Here is a 19,095-nt window from a genome sequence, read left to right on the forward strand (position 1 = left end):
TTGCTCCATCTACTCAGAACAAATCCTGAATTAACCTACTTCTTTGCACCTCTGGTGCAAGCCAAACTCATCTCTCATCTGGACTCCATGTTCCAGTTTCCACACTTGCCCCCTTCAATCCACTCTCCACAGAACAGCCAGACTGATCTTTGAAAAATATAACTCAGCTCACATCATTATCTTGTTTCAAACCCTCCAGAAGCTCTTCATGGAACTTGGAACGAAATCCACCCTCCTTACCTTTAATGTCCTGCCTCTCCCTGAGCTCATCTCTGACCACTTTCCCAGTTCACGTCACTCCCGCAGCACTGGCGTTCATTTGGTTCTGATTACATTCCGACGTGTGGCCTGTGCTCTAGCTGTGTCTTCCTCCTGGAACATTGAGTCCTGTAACCATCTCAAGGACTCTCGTGTCATTCAAGCATCAGCTGGTTGCCACTTGCTCAGAGAGCCCTTCTCTGAGCCCTCCATGTACAGCACCACTACCATGTCACCTTCTTTAAATCCTTTCCACATCACTCATCACTGTCGTTGGTGTTTGTGTACTATCTGTCTCCCACACTGCAATGTGAGCTCCAAGGGAATCAGACCCCTCTTTTGTCTCATTCACTGCTGCATCCCCAGTGGGCAGAGTGGTGCTCAATTAAGGAATTAGTGAATGCAAAAACCCACACATGCATCAGTGATAAAAATGAGCGGACAGGCAATGCTTTCCTGCTGCGACTTCTAGAAGAGAAAGGCTTCCTACATTACAGTTTGCCATGGGATAGATACAGAATCAAGACTATGTGCAATTCTGGGAAATAAAACCATGGGGATTAGAAAATTAGTTCCATGAGTTGAGTGAAAACTGAAATACTGATTTAGTTTCTGGTTTCTGTGTTTCTGGCAGACTACTAATACATTTTACCAAGTTATGTTGAACCTTTCTAAAAATGTACAGGGAACCTATGCACATATCTGATAGGCATTCTGTTATTACTTATTTACAAATATGACTCATATTTTCCTATTTTTGTATTAATAGATGATGACTGGCTCTGGAAAGGGAAAAGTGATGAAGAGAGAATGGATTAATTATGATGGGTGACAGATAAGCTGGCTTCATCATATAAAGAAGCCTGATTCATACCAACAGCAAATCCGGATGTTGGCAATTAAAGAAATTAGAATGTCATGAACAGGAAAAATTAAGTCACAGAATGTCACACATAAAAAAGAATCTGTTAAAAAAATGTGCATCAGAGACAAGGCATGTCACTCTTTATACAAAGCCACCGCATCCATTTGCATCCGCCCAGCTCCTTAATGCTTTGAGGAAAGGTGCATTAACACTTTGGCAGCACTATTAGGTTTTTAAGGAGTTGCTTTCTAAACAATTCCTCAATGATTTCAGGGTTAATGAAGGTCTCTGTACAGTGTCTAAGTTACCCACAGGAAGAACATTAGTTGGGGAGAATTATTAATCAATGCCATTATCTTACTACAAGAAGGGTTTAGATTAATTTCAAATTTTTATTGAAAATAAGAGTGTCAAAATGACCACGTTGGACTGGAACCTCTTACTGCCCCTAACTTACCCAAGCTTCAGGCCATGGACATTAGATTAAGTCGTTTCTGTCTTGGCAGCTCAGAAAATCTATTTAGAATTCACACACATCCCTTATTGCAACTATCATTCCAGCCCGGTCTTCAGATTTCTATATATTTGCTCTTGCCTAGATTCTCCCTCTTACCTGGGCCCTTAGCGAGTGATTCTTCTGGACATCCTATCTGGCTTTTATTGTTGTTGGTTGGTTTACTTTCTTGTTTGGCGACTTCCCAGAGGCTGTCTCCTCCCCATGGCCTCTGAGTCCTCTGTGCCCAACCAGCCACACTCACCCCTCCTCATTTCAGTATCACCAAATTCCGTCAATTTTATCATAAACATCTTTTTAATTTGGCCTCTCTCTATTTTTGACCTCACCATCTCTCAACCCTGAGAGTCCCAAAGCCTCCTATTTGATTTGGGCAGCTATCTGTCCTTCCTCATTACAGTATTATGCTCCACAGAGCTGCCGGAGATAAAGCCCAAGACAAATCAAAAGTGAAAACTAATTTGCTCATGAAAGACCTTGGCTGGCAGCTGGTGGCCCCGAGGATGAAGGCCAGAATGTTTAGCAGATGTACATGTGTCTCCTAGCTAAGTTCCATCTTCTACTGCTCTTCACCGTATACCTTGCAGAGTATTTTTCAGGTATAACTTGACCCTGAACCATGTCTTTACACACATTGCTTTCCATGTCCAGAATTTGTTATCTGTTACATCTCCTTTGCTTAGCAGACGCCCACTCTTCTGAGTCCTAATCAAAGGCAGCACACTGCGTGAATTCTTACAGGCATGCCCTCTCTAGGTTACCCCACAGCACATGGGCAGTGGAAATAGGAGAAGACCTAGTGGAAAGTAAAAGCTGGGACAGATTTAAATACTGGTTAGATTTTGCATGTGTTTTCAATCCACACAGACCACTGGCAGAGAGTGGAAGCCTTAGTGGCTTGAGGCATTTGAAAAGAAATTCTGACAAATCATTGACTGACACCAAGATATGCAGATAAGTGGGTGACCCACAGGAAGCCAGGTATCATCACCACCACCACCACCATCATCACCACCATCATCATCAAATAACTGGGCAGAGACATCAGCAGCCCACAGTGGGAAACTGATTCCATAGACTTAGTCCAAGCAAGTTCCTAAACAAACCAGAAACCACAAAGAAACAAATTAAAAAACAGCACGAGTTGTGTGACAAAGTAAAAGTCAGAGGTTAAAAATCAGACTCTAGATTTGTTACAATGTATTAACCTAAAAGGTCCAGTTTTCAACAAAAATTATGAGATACACAAAGAAATAGAATAATAACACATATTCAGGAGAAATATGAAGCCAATTGAAACTGTCCCTGAGTGGATCTCACTCAAGATCATGTATTGGATTTAGCTGACAAAGACTTCAAAGCAGCTATTATCAATATAGTCAAAGAACTTAAAGTAACTATGTTTGAAGATTAAAGAAAAATGAACAAGCTACCAGAAATCTGTGTGACAACACTAACTGTAGTGATCTATATGTAAAGGGAGTCCCAGAAGGATTGGAGAAAGAGAAAGAGAGAAAATATTTTTGAAGAAATAATTACCAAATGTCCCAAATTTAATGGAAAACATTAATCTACATTTCAAAAAGTTCAGAGAATCCAAGTTAAGATAAACACTAAGAGATCTACACTTAGGCACATAGTCAAATAGTTGAAACCAAAGGTAAAAAGAAAATCTTGAAAGTAGCAAAAGAAAAATGACTCATTACATATAGGGGAACAATACAATTAATGGCTAACTTGTCATCAGAAGAAAGGAAGCCAGAAGGCAATGGAATGATATAATCAAAATACTGGGGGGAAAAAAAGTCAACTAAGAATTCTATATCCAACAAAACTATGTAAAGACCTGGAGGACATTATGCTAAGTGAAATAAGCCAGACACAGAAAGAAAATTACTGTATGATTTCACTTACATGTAGAATCTAAAATAGTTAAACTCATAGAAGCAGAAAGTAGAATAGTGATTGCCAGGGGCTGGAGGAAGGGGGAAATGCAGAAATGGGGAGATGCTGGTCAAAGGGGACAAGGTTTCAGTCATACATGATGAATAAATTCTGGAGAGCTAATGTACATCAATATGATCATAGTTAACAACACTGTATTGCATTGCACACTTTAAATTTGCCAAGAAGTAGATTTTAAGTGTTCTCACCACACACACACACACACAAAATGAAATGAATAAAAAATGGTTAGCTCTTGTGAGGTAATGAATATGTTAATTATAGCTTGATTGTGGTGATTATCATGATTATCAAACATATATAAATATATATATGTCAAAACAGCAAGTTGTATACCTTAAATATATACAACTTCTTTTTGTCAATTATGCTTCATTAAAACTGAAAAAAGAAGGTGAAATAAGGATATTACAAATTTTAAGAGATTGTGAGAAGCTAGAAGATCTGCTATTAAGGATATACTAAAGAAAGTCCTTCAAGCTAAAAGAAAATGACATCAGACAGTAAGAAATTCACGCAAAAAACGAAGAGCACTAGAAAAAGTAAATATGTAAGTATGTATAAAAGATAATATAAATACAAGTATATCTTTTTTTATATTCTTTTATACATCTCTCGAAAAAACATAAGGTTGTATAAAGCAATAATTATACCATTACGTCACTGGATTTTAACACATGTGATACGTATATAACATATGACAATAATAACACAAAGGAGAAAAGTGGTACAAAATATTTACGTCTTACGAGAATTAAGTTGGTATTCATCTAAATTAAACTATAATCAATTAAAATATATTTTGTAATCCCCAGAGCACTAAAAAATAACTAAACACAGAAAACAAATTAAAATGATACACTAAAATATTTATTAAACAAAGAAGAGAGTAAAGCGTAAACAGATGAAGAAAATGACAAGAGATATGTAGAGAAGAAATAGCAAAACAGAAATAAATTCAAGCACATCAATAATTACTTTAAATAAGAATGGAATAAACACTCAAATGGAAAGAAAGAGATTGTCAAATTAGATAACGAAACAATGTCCAGCACTATGCTGTTTACAAGTGACACACTTTAGATTTAAAAATACAAATTGGTTGAAAGTAAAATAGAAAGACATAACATGCAAACAGTGACCAAAAGCAGACTGAATATATATCAGACAAAATAAGTTTTAAGAAGTATTACTAGAGACAAAAAGCCATGATATAGCAATTATAAATGTATACGTACTCATAAACAGAGTCCTAAAATACATAAAGCAAAAACAGACAGAAAGAAAAAATAGACATTCCAACAACAGCTGGTGATTTCTACAGCCTACTCAGTAATTGATAAAACAACTAAACAGAAAATCAACAAGGATGTAGACTTGGACACTTTTAAACAACTTGACCTAACTGATATTTATAAAACAATCCACTTAATGATAGCAAAACACAAATTCTTTTCTAGTGCTCCAATGATAGCTCATTTACTAGGCGGCAAATAAGTCTTATAAATTTAACAGTACTGAAATCATAACAAGTGTGATCTCCAACTATAATAGAATTAAAAATCAATAACAAAGAATTTTGGGAAATCCCTAGGTATTTGGAAATTGAATAAATAACTTCTAAATAACTCACACATCAGAGAACAATATGCAAAGAGACACAGGATGTTCTGAATGGAAGGAAACGAAAACACATGTCGGAAGTTATGAAAAGCAACTAAAGCAGTGGTTAGAAAGCAATCTCTATCCAGTGCATACTATGGGTTGGGAGAGGAGGTGCTGACCCCGGGCACACGACTGCAAGGAGACTAGCGCTGCGGACTCTGGCTGTCACCGCCCAGCACGACTGTCCCCCCCTAGTCTCCTTCAGCTCGACCACTGGCTCCACAGCAAATCTCTGAGTAATGAAGAAAACTTGAAACTATTTGGGAAATGCAACAATCCAAATGGCCATGGGCACAATTATAAAGATTGATTCTGTTACAGGAATGGTTATAAATTTTACCAACCTCACAGGGTATAGAGAGGAGGCAATTATGAAGCCCCCTGATCATAAGAATCTGGTTTTTGATGTGCCATACTTAGCACATGTTGTAAGCACCACAGGAAATGTAGCTGTATATATCTGGGGAAACCTCAGAAATTTCTTCCTGTGGGAATTCTTTATAAAATAAAAGTATATGAAACTGAGAAGACTGTATAGTTTATAAAGAAGAATAGCCCTTAGGGGTTAATACTATAGAAAGATTTCATTTCTTTCCATATTAGAAAACTATCTTTATCGGACTATTAAAAAGTCATCCCATAAAGATGGCACCTCCACACTGTATTCTGGAGTGCCTGATCTATTGAAATCATTGTTGAGTAAAACTTCTTTTAAATTCAAATCTATTTTAAAACCAAATTTGTAATGTATCCTGAGCATCATTTAGAGAATCTTTTCTGTGTACATTACAAATTACCTCATTTCAGCAAAATGTTTTGGGGTAGAACTGTTTGAAACAAATGCAATCTGTTTTTGTTTTTCCATTATCTCATTTTCAGTATTCATTTTTTTTCTGGTATAAATGGCAAAAATGTTCATAACACTGTAGGTGAATCTTATAAAAAAATTAAAATACAGGTGACCACAAGGTCTGAAAACAGAATACATATGTTTCTTAATAGATTGAGCTCCTTTGATTACTTCTTCTTGGGTATGTTAATAGGCACAAGTTTATTCAGTGAAAATTAGAAACACAAATCATCTGAGGCGGTGCACTGTAGTTAGATGTACAAGGATTGATGGAAATGCTGCCTTAGTGCACATTGTTAACCGCAATTTTGCAAAGCTTATTACTGAACTATATAAATTGCTAGTGAGGAACAGCATACTGAACATCTCACAGAATATCAATCAATATCAATAGTATGTATATTTATTTATGTTTTCAGATCTTATGGCCACCTGAACAATTTTAGTCTCAGAAGACTGAAGAATAATCACATATATTAAATCCTGTTAAAATAATCAACATGATAAGGACATATTAGTCTGTAAAGCATCTCTTGTATACAATGTTTCCTAGTTGATTTCATTTAGTTCTGATCATTAAACTTACTCTCATAAGTTTTTTTAAAAAAATCTTTATCTTTAAACACCGATAGCAGAAATGAAAGGTCTCAAATTAGTGACTTAGGATTCCACCTTAAGAAACTAGAAAAGGAAGAGCAAACTCAACCCAAAGTAAGCTGAAAGAAGGAAAGAACGAACAGAAATCAATGCAATAGAAAACAAAACCAAAAACCCAGAGAGAATCGAGTCAAAAGTTGGCCCTTTAAAAGATCAATAAAATGTACAAACCTTCAGCTAGGTTGACCAAGAAGAAAAGAAAGAAGGCAAATTATCAAAATTAGAAATGAAAGAGGAGCCACATAGTTCACTGACACTATGGAAGTTAAAAAAATGATCATGGTATATATACTATGACCAATAACATTATTTCTAAGAAATTAGAAAATTTGGATGAAATGGACAAATTCTAGAAACATACAAATTACTGAAACTGATTCAATAAAAGCTTCGGAGGTCTATAACAAGTAAAAAAAATTGAATTGGTTATTAAAAATCTTGCCACAAAGAAAATCACCAGCCCAGAGTGTTTAACTGGGAAATTATATCAATATCTAAAGAAGAAACAATCCTCTACATTTTCTGAAAATTGAGAAGAAACAATTCTCAAGTCATTCTTTAAGTCTATATTACCTTAAAACCTAAAGCCAGACAAAGACATTAAAGGAAAAAAACACAAAACAAAACTACAGACCAATAGATCCCTAACGAACATGGATGCAAAAATCTTTAACAAAATACTAGCAAACTAAGTCCAGCAACATGTCCACCATGACCGAGTGGGATTTATTACAAGAATGAGAGGTCATTCGAACATTTGAAAGTAAATTAATGTAATATGCCACATTAATAGAGGACATAACCATATGATCACTCCACAGATGCAGAAAAAGACATTTGTTAAAATCTAAACCCATTCAGGATAAAAACTCAGCCACAGGGAACAGAAAGGAACTTCCTCATCTTGATAAAGGACATCTACACAAAACACTACAGTTAGCACCACACTGCATGGTGTAAGACTAAGACTGAATGTTTTCCACCCAGGATCAGGAACACTTTGTCACTTCTAGTCAACATTTTACTGGAGGTTCCAACTAATGCAATAAAGACAAAATTAAAAACAAAAACATTTTTATTCTCTGATGACAAGATCTTGTATGTAGAAAATCCTGAGGAATCCAGAGAAAAAACACAATAATTAATAAGTTTAGCAAGGTGGTTGAAGAGACTAGTGAATCAATGGTATTGGGTAATGCAACAATCCAAAATTCAAATTAAAAAAGAATTGCATTTACATATTATTAAAATAATAAAACATTGAACAATAAATTTCACAAAAGAAATGCAAGACATATGTTACAAACTATAAAGCCTTGCTGAGAGAAAAAAGATCCAAAGGGAGAGATATTTCATCTTTATGGCTTGGAAGTCTCAATATTGTTAAAATGGAAATCTTCACCAACTATAGGTCTGAGAGTCTCCAAATTGATATATGAATCCAACACATTCCCTCAAAATCCCAGCACATTTTGCACTTAGTTTTTGAGTACCATTATTTGAATGAAATATAAAGCACACCTTGGCCAATCTTGCTCATTACCCGCTCTGTGAGGTATACCAGCTGGTATGACAATACAGGGATTGAATGTAGTTCTGGAACCAAACTCCCTACATCTGAATCCCAGTTCCTTCCCCTACCACATGTAACTAAATCTTTCTGTGTCTCAATTATGTTTTTCCATTTGTCACATAGAATGGAATTACTAGCATCAACCCTATGAGGTTGTTGTGACAATTAAATGGAATCTTTAAACAACACCTGGCATATGGTAAATGCTCAACAAACGTTTGCAAATCGTCTATTAAACAACTTGGGGATCAAACATTTATTAAATCAAATTTTTTAGCTTATGATAATTTTCAGCTTAGTAAGATACTGGAAAATTAATAGTGAAGTATTATAGCTACAATAATCATGATATCTTGTCCCACATTGTATTCCTTAATATGATTCAATTTTCTAGACATTTTTTCAAAGCTTTAGGGAAAACTATTAGTTAAAATATAAATTTCTTTATTTTTTAAAAAACAGCATCAGCTTATCAAAATGCTCTTAAAAGTTTCCAGCAGGAATTCATTAACTGTATTATTTCTATACCTTGACACATTTTAGGAAAAAAGAATAAATTATAAAAGGTGACAATGCTGGATTTGTTTCCGGTAATACTGAGGAAGAGAAACCTGTGCAAATATCATGCTAAAAATAATTAAAATATGGCATACACATATTTTAAAATATATATTTTTAAAATGTGTCCCATAGTTGGAATATAACTAAGCAATGCACAGAAGCCCAAGTCACAGTGTAAGCAGGAATCTCGGAAAATAAGGGATCCCTGAAGCCAGCTTTTGTTTATTTTCTGTTAAACCCTGGTGACCTCTAGTGTTGACTTTGTCTTCTGTGGAAGCACAGTAGATTAGAGACAAAGTATAGAGCCCCCAAAATATAGAGTGATGAGTCTAACAAAAAAACCTTGCAAAGGGCTCTGCCCCAAAGAGCTGTATCTTCAGTATGAGGGTGAACCAGAAATAAATCTTCATCAGCAAGAAAACTTGCTGCCATAACATCTGCATTAGGTATAAGAGAAAAACAATCTCCTTGATAGTTGTAATCACAGGTTGGGTTTCTTGCAGGTTAGTGTGAAAATTCACCCTATTAAGGTTAGGGACATCTCAAGCCTATAATTTATTTAAAAATAGTCCATTTTGGTAGTGACCCCTGGTGCATGAGAAGCATACTTTCTAACCATTTCTTAGTGAATTCCAGAAAATTAAAAGTTTCAAGGAATATTAAGCCCCTGCCACAAATCAATAAACTTACAAGGAAATAAGGCACCATCAGTAAGAACCAGCTGAAACAAACAGCTAAAACAGATCCACACAGAACTATGAAATTATCCGGAATTACTAAAAAATTAATTTGTTTCAAGGAATAAAAGTAGTCATTGAATAAAATAGGAATAAGAAACCAAGAAAGAACAATAAAGCTGATTCAAAAAGAACTCAATACTACCTCTAGAAATTTACAAAAATATATAAAAACTCAATGGAATAAATAACTGAAAAAGACAAGTGAACAGAAAGGTAGATGTGAATAAACTATCCAGAATGCAATACAGAGAGACAAAGAAATGAAAAATGTCGAAGTTTAGCAGATATGGGTAATATACTGAAATTTAATATACATCTTTCAAGTTCCAAAAAGATGGAGAAGAGAGATCAGTAAGAGTCAGTCCTTTAAGAAATAATGGCTGAATATTACTCAGATTTGTTGAAATATACCAGTTCTCAGATTCAGGAAGGCCAACAAATTCCAGGCATAATAAATATAAAGAATTCCGTATAAATATAGAAACTCCATTTCAGGATGAAAATTATTAACACCCAAAGAATATTTTAGAAACGGCTGGAGAAAAAAGATTATGACAATTATATTTTCAGCTGACAGGGCACCAGGAACAGTTAGAAGCCAAAAGAGTGTGAAATACTATCTTCACTATACTAGAAATCAACTGTCAGCTTAGAATTAAATAACCAACAAAATTGTCTTTCAAGAAGAAGGGTAAAAGAAAATATTTTTAGAAAAGCAGAAAGTGCGTTTCCTTCCATCTTCTTTAGAAGGAAATTCTAAGGGACATATTTCAGGTAGAAGAAAAGTCCCAAATGTAAAGTTTGAAATGCAAACAGTGTCAGTGTGCAAAGAAGCTGGTAAATATATAGACAGATAAGCATAAAATATTAGTTGCATAAATAATATTTAATTTAGGGGGTAAAAAGACAGAATTAAAATCTTAGCTAAAACTAGCATATAAATCAGGGATGATGAGAATTAAAATCATCTTAGTTCTTTATGTTTTCCAGAGAATAACAATGCTTTGAGTATCTTTATTCTTTGTTCAGTCTGCTTGGTATGATTTCTAGGGTAGCCAATTAACTAGATATTAATGTTATAACCAGGCATGCTGTTAAAAAAAAAAACAACCTAGATAGTTCTTCATGCTTCATTATAACAAAATAAGGTATTTTTCTTTTCAAAAAAATAGTTCATATTTATTATAAAATGATTCATAGTAAAATGGAGTTACTGCAAAATTGGTGACTTCAGAGTTTCCAGTTGCTTTGTAATTTTGAGAAGAAAAAATTTCTTCACATTAGCATAATTTATCTCTAATTATTCTCTTCCTTTCACATTAAAGTCTATTTAAAGAACACTCAGTAAGTACTCTCTATGTGGCACCTCTCAGATCTACTCAAATAATATACAATTTTGAGTTTCACACTCCAGTAATACGACTTCATGCACATATAGCTCTCAACAAGAGCTTGCCACCTTAAAATTTATTGGTACCTATAGTGTTTATTTCAAAATTAAAGACATACAAGATGAAGCCCTGCCCAGCACTTACAACATTTTGGGGCCAGACAGCAGTAAGCTAAGAATATGATTCCCAATAAGGCATAGTAAGTTCTAGAATAGAAGTATAAGAAAAATATTACTGAAGCACAGAGAGAGGAATACTTAATTTTGTCTGATGATGAGGGAAAGTTTATCAGAGAAGATGACAATTAACTTAGGACTTGAAATATAGACAAGATTTTCCTAGGTAGAAAAGAGGAAATATCTTCTAGAAGAGGTCACAGCATGAAGGAGGATTAAGTACATGACGTGTTTGAGTTCATCAAGTACCCTCTGCTGGGTATCAGGGAATCAAAGGAAGGACTGCATGGTCCCCAACGCAAAGGAACTTGTATTTTAGACAGAGTCAAAACTAAGGTACCTTTAGAAAAGCGAAAGTGATTCCACATTGATCTGAATGGAGCACATTCTAGACACAAGACTGATTTTGAGGCCCACGTTGGGGAAGATTTTAGGGAAGCAATGACTTGAACAGGAGTAGAATTCAGAAGGAGTATGGTAGAAGGGAGAGCTTTCCTGATGGGAATACCTGGAGCTTATTATAGACAGGGGCAGGGTCAGGGAACAACACTTCCTAGTGGAACAGGGAAAACAAGTTATGAGGCTGGAACCAAACGACTGAGGATCTTGGAAATGAGGTGTCTGGATTTGATGAAGTGGGCAATGATGACACAACAAATGTGATCTTATTATGGAGAGGTACAAAGGGAAATGTTTCGTATGGCAGATTCGACGAAGAAACTGGAATAGAAAGAAAGAACTGCCTGAACATAGCTGTAGGAATCCATATATGAGGTGAAGAGAGCTTATACCTTGATTACAACAGGAAAAGAAAGGATGCCAAGGAAGAGACATTTAAAGGGAAACTGAGTGACAGATTAGATATACGAGAAAGGGATGGCATCATATAGCTGTTAAGGGGAATCCTGGGTTTAACACTGGCTTTGTTAAGCATAAAGCGTGTGTCCTAGGGCTCGTTCATAAGCCTTTACAAACCTCAGAGAACATCCACACTATCCCCCCAATGGGACTAAATCCATATAAATTATGTACTGCTCACATAGTAACTTCCCAGTGAAAGTTGGCGACACCACCACCACCAGCACCATCCTCATAGCAGAGTGATTAAAATCTTTCTACTTTATAAAATAACTATGTTTCCTTTGCAATTGACAGGTATCTCGTTGGGAAATACTTTTGAGACTATTTGAGATGGTTGCTCCTCAACCTTCACCCATTAATTAGAGCATCTGTTGAAGATCCTTGGCTAAAAAAAGTATTAGTTGGCAAAGAATGATTTTTCTATTTCCATCATCTTTTACATTTATTAACTTATTACTCTAAAGAAGAGGTCTCTCCCTTCCCATCCATCTGTACTTTCATTGACCTACCCACTAACCCATTTCTCTACCATCTACCTCCGTACCTACCTACCTCATTAGGGATGCTTAAAGGGAAATAATGGTAATAAAAAAGAAAAAGCAGTCCTTGACTATTATTAAATGGGAGCTGACCTGACTCTCATAGCTAGGTGATAGTGTTCTCCTCTTGAATATAAATAATTTCATCTAATACCAATATTTAATTGGTAAATACTGTCACTCTGTGACTGTAATGGAGTGAAACAAAACCAAAGTCACTACAGTCATAAATTGGCACATAAAATAACAAGAATACTTGTCCAAACCAGAAAAATGACCGAACGTCCCCCTCTCCCTATTGACATGAGTACTGTTGCTTCTTCATCAAATACGGGGTTAGCTTTGCTCTGTTCCTCTTGTCTCCTACTGATCATGAACGAAATCAGTAATGAAATTGCCTGATTTTTGACACCACCCCTGTAGAGCAAAACCACACTTCCTTGAAACTTCCCCCAAATGATCGAACACAAGTCCAAACTTGATCATCACTGCTCATTACTGAGATGCCCCCCAGTTCCTCATGATGTGTGCCCTGCCTCATTGCAATGAGCCAACAAACCCAACTTCGTTCAACCACAGGTGTATGCCTGGGGTCCTTGGCTGGAGGACCTCATCAATAATTTTGTGGTAGAAAAACCTGGCAGACACCACCTTAACCAAGCAATCAATTAGCATCACCAGAAATGGAATAAATCAGTATCACATTCCTCCTGAGAAAGTGGGTTGAGAAGAACACCTCACTTTTGTAATATGCCTACCAAAAAAGCACTGGTAAACTCAATCATGAAGAAACATCAAACTATACTGAAGACGTTCTACAAAATAGCTGATGTGTACTTTTCAACAACATTAATGTCAACAACTAAGGAACTGTGCTGAATTAAATATGGCTAGAGAGACATGACAGCTGAAGGCAACACATAATCCAGTATTACAAGGGTGAGTGGCAAATCCTCATAAGACCTACAATTAGGTAACGTTCAATTCAGGCTGATTTTCTGATTCTGATAACTGTACTGTGGTTATATGTATAAGAGAATGTCATTATTAATAAATATACACTAAAGCATTTAGGTGCAAAGGATATACATACTAGTCATATGTGTTAGAATTACATGTGTGGGGGAAAGGAGAAAGGGAGGGAAAGCAAATGTGGTAAAATATTAACATTTGGGGAATCTACGTAATAGGTATAGAGCAAGTCTTCTTACTCTTCTTGCAACTATTCTGAAAGTCTGAAATTATAGTCGATTCTTTTGCAGTTGTTATGTTCTATAAAGTTGCTGTGAACACACATAGTGCATACTGAAGCCCTGCTCCTAAGAGAAATACATGGTTAGGTACTTGTGGACCTCTGATCATGATATTTTCATCAACTGTTCAATACATAACCTATTTTTATGTGTGCTCTGCTTATTGGCCCCTTTGTAATACATGCTGTTGATTCATTAACACTGGCCAGCAGCACTCTAACTCATACCTGAACAAAACACATACATTTTCTCCCTAAGGCACTTCACAGCCCTCTTGCACTTGGGAATACATCAACATGTACTCTGCGGCCATTTTACACCACAAACTCACCAAGACAAAAACACAAAAATATGGAAAATATGGCACGAAATACACTGTGAAAAAGAACACCTGTTTCCAGTATGAGAGCTGAAACAAGAAGGCACAGTGTCATCACCTTGTTTGACCTCCAGAACGGAGCATGTTGGGCAACTCCCACTTTTCACCACTCTGCACATGTCCATGAATGACCGCAAAAGCATCGCAAGTATTGATTTGGGGGATACAAGTAAGTTTTTGCGAGTGGATGAATTGACAAATATGAAATCTGTGAATAAGGAGGATTGCCTGTGTATAAAAGTAAAATGTTAACAAAATATACTTTTAACCTGGAGGACCAGAAAATGGTACTGCAATAAAATGAATTGTGGTCATTACATTTCCACTGTCTCTATTCCTACCGCTGTACTCCACTTCTTGTAAATATGTGTGTGTGTGTGTGTGTGTGTGTGTGTGTGTGTGTATAAAATTGTAGTTGACATTCTGAAACCAATACAAAATATCTCGGGAGTCACTTGGACATTTCACTTGAAAGTGAATTGCTGTCAGGAAAGTGGAAATACATGTAACTCGGGTGGACTCAAAAAATAAAAAATAAAAAAATAAATAAAACTTACTTTTCTGCTAAAAAAAAAAAAAATGAATTGTGGTCATCGAGCAGGGGAGTTGTTTCTGGGAGGGAGGATACTATTTAATTCAGGATATTACAGGTTGGAAAGGTTGCCCCAGAAATGCCTAATGACATTTGGAAATGCAGGAGCTGATGAAAGCCAAGGCAGGGAAGGATGAAGGTTGCGGGGCTTATTGGTAACAGAGTAGAGATAATTGATGCCAGGAACAGAGCAAAGAAGAGCCAGATTTTGTGTCTTGCCCATAATGCAAATGAGGATTAAATAATTATAAGGAAGAAAGGCAGAATCAAGGCTTATGAATCACACAGTGAAACCCGCCTTTCCTTTGGCAAAGATTGTTAAAATACATGAGCTGAGTGAGGAGTAGCAGACAGGTCAGTGAGAAAGTTCCAATCCAAAAGGAGAAAAAATTTGGCTAGCTGGATGGAGCTTTCTAGATAGAATGAAATGCTTTAAAAGATGGATTCGTTGCTATTGGATATATCCACTCCATTTACTAGGATGGAAATGTCTATGAAATAATTTGATTGGGTGATCTTTTCAGACTGTGTAATTCTTTTTTTTTAATTAAAATTTATTGGGGTGACAAACGGTTAGTAAAGTTACATAGGTTTCAGGTGTACAATTCTGTAATACATCATCTGTATATCACATTGTGTGTCCACCACCCAGAGTCAGTTCTCCTTCCATCACCATATATTTGGCTCCCTTTACCTTCCTCTACAGACCTGTGTAATTCTAATATAATGTGACTGTTTTGCTGACTCTTTGGTGTCTTAACAAGTGATTCCCATATAGTTCCTCAATTATAAGTCACGTCTGACACCCTTAAAAATAGTCAAACCTATCAAATTAAGCAAATTCTTGTCATGGGCAAAATATTGTTTGCCACAGGAAAAAAACCAGAGTCCACTTCACTGGAATATCTAGAACACAGAAAAAGGCAGAAGCCACATCTTCACTGATGTTGTCCACTTTCTCCCTTAGTTTGCTGCTGTTATTTTACCATGTTTCCCTGAAAATAAGACCAGGTCTTATATTAAGGTTTGCTCCAAAAGAATTCATTAGGGCTTATGTTCAGGGACAGTCATCTTGAAAAATCATGCTAGGGCTTATTTTGCGGTTAGGTCTTATTTTCGGGGAAACACGGTAGGAATAAGCAATAGGTGAGACGGACATGTGGGGCCTGGGACACATCCTTTTTAACTGCTCCTTATGGAAAGTCAGCATGAGAGGAGTCCTTCAGGAAAAGGGGCAAGCACTTGGGCTTGAGGGAGGGTGTGGGGCTTATAAAAGCACACAGTCCTGAAGATTCCATCCTAGGTTGTGGTCTTTGGTACCAAGGATGTTTCTGAAATAGCCTAGCATCCCTCCCAGTTAGTGGTACACTAAAGATAAAATTGTCAAGCGCATACCACTAATTCCCAAAGTGTTGTATGCCCTCTTCCACTGCTGTGTGGAAGCCCTGGGGGCATTAGAGATTGTTTGTTACAAAAAAACTGGAAGCTCTCACGCCTGTCTTATTGCATCAATTCTGTGGTTCCCTCCCGTTACTTTCCCTCACCAGGTAACACAGAGAGCCTTGTTCTCTGTAAGGGTGTAAAGGGGGATGAGAGACTTCCTGTGACTTGTGCAACACTCGTGAGCTGTCTTCTGACATTTACCTGTAGTCCTTAACTGTGCTTCTGATTGGCTCAGAACACAGAAGCATGCTCACTGACAGGCCTCCTCTGGTTTGCTGAAGCCCAAATATCTCCTTTCTTAAAAACGCACAGTGTCCCAGGCTTACCGTTTGCAGAGAACTAACCAATTAATGCACGATCTGCAACAGCTGGGAGAAATCATAATCCATCTATTATGATATATCTACTATTGGATATATCTACTCCATTTACACATTAATGGGAACACACTTTAAATCCTTAACATTGTTAGGAAAAGCAAATATTTATTCTTCATATACATTTTTTTTCACTACACACTGTCAACACAATCCTCCAAATAAACATACAATTCACCATCTGGTTACAAAAGAAACTAAATGTACAAATGTATAAGAGATCTGTACTAAAGGGAATTAATATGATGTACTATACACAGGTAGAGAGGAAGGTAATTAATCCATTTTGGCAACGTAGGAAATACCAACATGATAAACAGGTACGTCATAGTTGATGTTCACTAGCCATTAGCAAATTGGAAGACCATATTTTAGTTGACATTTTTGTTCTAAAAAAATTCGCATGAAGACATCAAAAAAGTATTACAATAGTTCCCATAATGACTGCTTTAAGAACAAACATGGATTTGTTAGATACCACTAATGAATTAAATTATTAGCAAATGTGTATGAACATCTAATGGGCAAATAGATACTGATACAAATATCTATAAATCAAGAGAGCATGTGGTGTTAAAACTTAATAATAATCTTTCTTCTGGTTTCAGAAAGGAGGGGGATTATTGATTGATTTTGAGTTATTGATTTCATGTGGAAATCGAGGAAAATAAAACAACAAATATTGACTTGTTCAAACAAACCATTTTGTTGAGTTAATGTTACCATTAGTCCCAGTGCTAGCTAGCCTCTTGACAACTAATTGGAACTGACCAGTCTCGACTGGTCATTTGAAAAAACATTTTCAGAAATAGATTTTATCTGTTTAATAGGCATAGATATTTTAGAGAACGCAGTTTGGATCCTCATGTATGTCAGGATACCTCGGTGTCTTGCTACCTGCTTGGATGGGAGCTTGGGGCAGGAGGTGAGTCAGGTAAGACTCACTGGCCCCGGGTCTCTGCGTGGCTCTCTGGAGCACCTGAGAATTGATACTGGCAATGCATCTCCTAGGGGAATGCACCCCCCACACGTGGGGCTCCACGGAGAAGTCATCAAATGTACTAAGGTATGTACGAATGCATGCACTTTGACATATTTGAGGATCGTTAGATCCGACTTTTAGCAACATTAAAAACAAATCTAGTGCTGTGTGATCCTGTTCAGGTAAGTAACCCAGTCAAACTGAGCTGCGGTTTGAGGTGCTTCCGTGTCTAAGGAGTCGGCTCAGATTCAGACAATGTTTCCCATATTTTCAAGAAATGACATAATTCCAGCAGGGAGTTCAAGATGCTACCTATACCAAAGGTCTAGGGTAAATGGTGCATTGGTTCTAATGTTTTGATATACACTAAAATACCTTGATCATCTCATCACTACTCATCTGGTCTCATCACTAAAGGGATGAGTTATCTTAGTCATGTCAGGCTATATGAAGAACATCAACACAGTTTTTCAAAGAAAACAGCAAAATGGTTTTAGTAAAGTTATCCTCTCACTCTAATACATTTATGAACATATTATTATTACTATTATTAATGTGAACTTCTAAATACTACTCACAGCTGAAGTTGTAAAGATTCCCTTTTAATCCATTAAAGGATGTTTTCACTTTTTCGCAAAGTATCAATATTGAATGTTATAAAAATACTTTTAGCATTTGCTTTCAAATAAAATATTCAATGCTCAATGCTTCTATGGAACATTTTCCCTTAAAAATCCATTATACTGAAAGTAAATATCTGCGTGGAGCCACTAGACTGATGTAATTAAAATCAAATTTACAAAAGGGTAATGGGAGATTTTTATCAGCAATAGCGTGCAATTCAATGCAGCAGGTGAATCACTGGGGTTTTTCCCTATATAATCTTACTTGGGATGGAAAAAATGTTGCATTTAGGATATTTTTTAAGTCTTACAGCAATCCTCAAATTAGATTATTATTTTTGTTATGACAATTTTATTACAAGGTACTAAATAATGCAAGGAATTCAAAGTGATATGAAGGTAAGAATTCGGCCACATTTAGCTTTTTTGTAATTCTTGAAGTAAGCACTCAGCGAAGGCCTGCTAACGAGTCTGGTTCCTGCTGTAGCACCTGGGCTGATTTCGACCCCTGAAGGAGAAGGCTCCATTCAGTACTTTGGTCCAAGAATCCCTGCGATCTCTTTTAGGTTTGTTGTCAGGGTTCCAGACTAGACAGACTGCATATTTTAACAAGTCTGATTAACCCAAAATCTGGTCATATCATTCCTTAACTCTAGGGCTCCTTAACTCTTGGTCTTAGTATTGCTTCTTTCTGAAACAAGAGCACAGCCAATTGTAGATCACACTCAAAAGCTAATCCAATAAATCAATTGATCTGGGGTGTGAAGAGCAAACATGACGTTGGCGGTTCATGAGCAATACTCTTACCTTCTCATGATAAATGTTCTAAGA

The 19,095-nt window shown here is 36.3% G+C and overlaps 2 protein-coding genes across 2 annotated transcripts in view; one reads left to right on the plus strand and one right to left on the minus strand.

Annotated features, from left to right (window-relative positions):
- The window catches only part of NWD2 (NACHT and WD repeat domain containing 2), a 158,336-nt gene that overhangs the window by 93,895 nt on the left and 45,346 nt on the right, over positions 1 to 19,095 (minus strand). The gene's annotated exons all lie outside the window — the stretch shown is intronic.
- On the plus strand, positions 209 to 5,805 carry PTS (6-pyruvoyltetrahydropterin synthase). Its single transcript, XM_033106701.1, is given in 4 exon segments — positions 209 to 471; positions 5,463 to 5,570; positions 5,572 to 5,735; positions 5,738 to 5,805. Coding segments are annotated over 4 exon segments (603 nt in total).

This window comes from Rhinolophus ferrumequinum, chromosome 5, assembly GCF_004115265.2.
Source record: "Rhinolophus ferrumequinum isolate MPI-CBG mRhiFer1 chromosome 5, mRhiFer1_v1.p, whole genome shotgun sequence".
NCBI lineage: Eukaryota > Metazoa > Chordata > Mammalia > Chiroptera > Rhinolophidae > Rhinolophus > Rhinolophus ferrumequinum.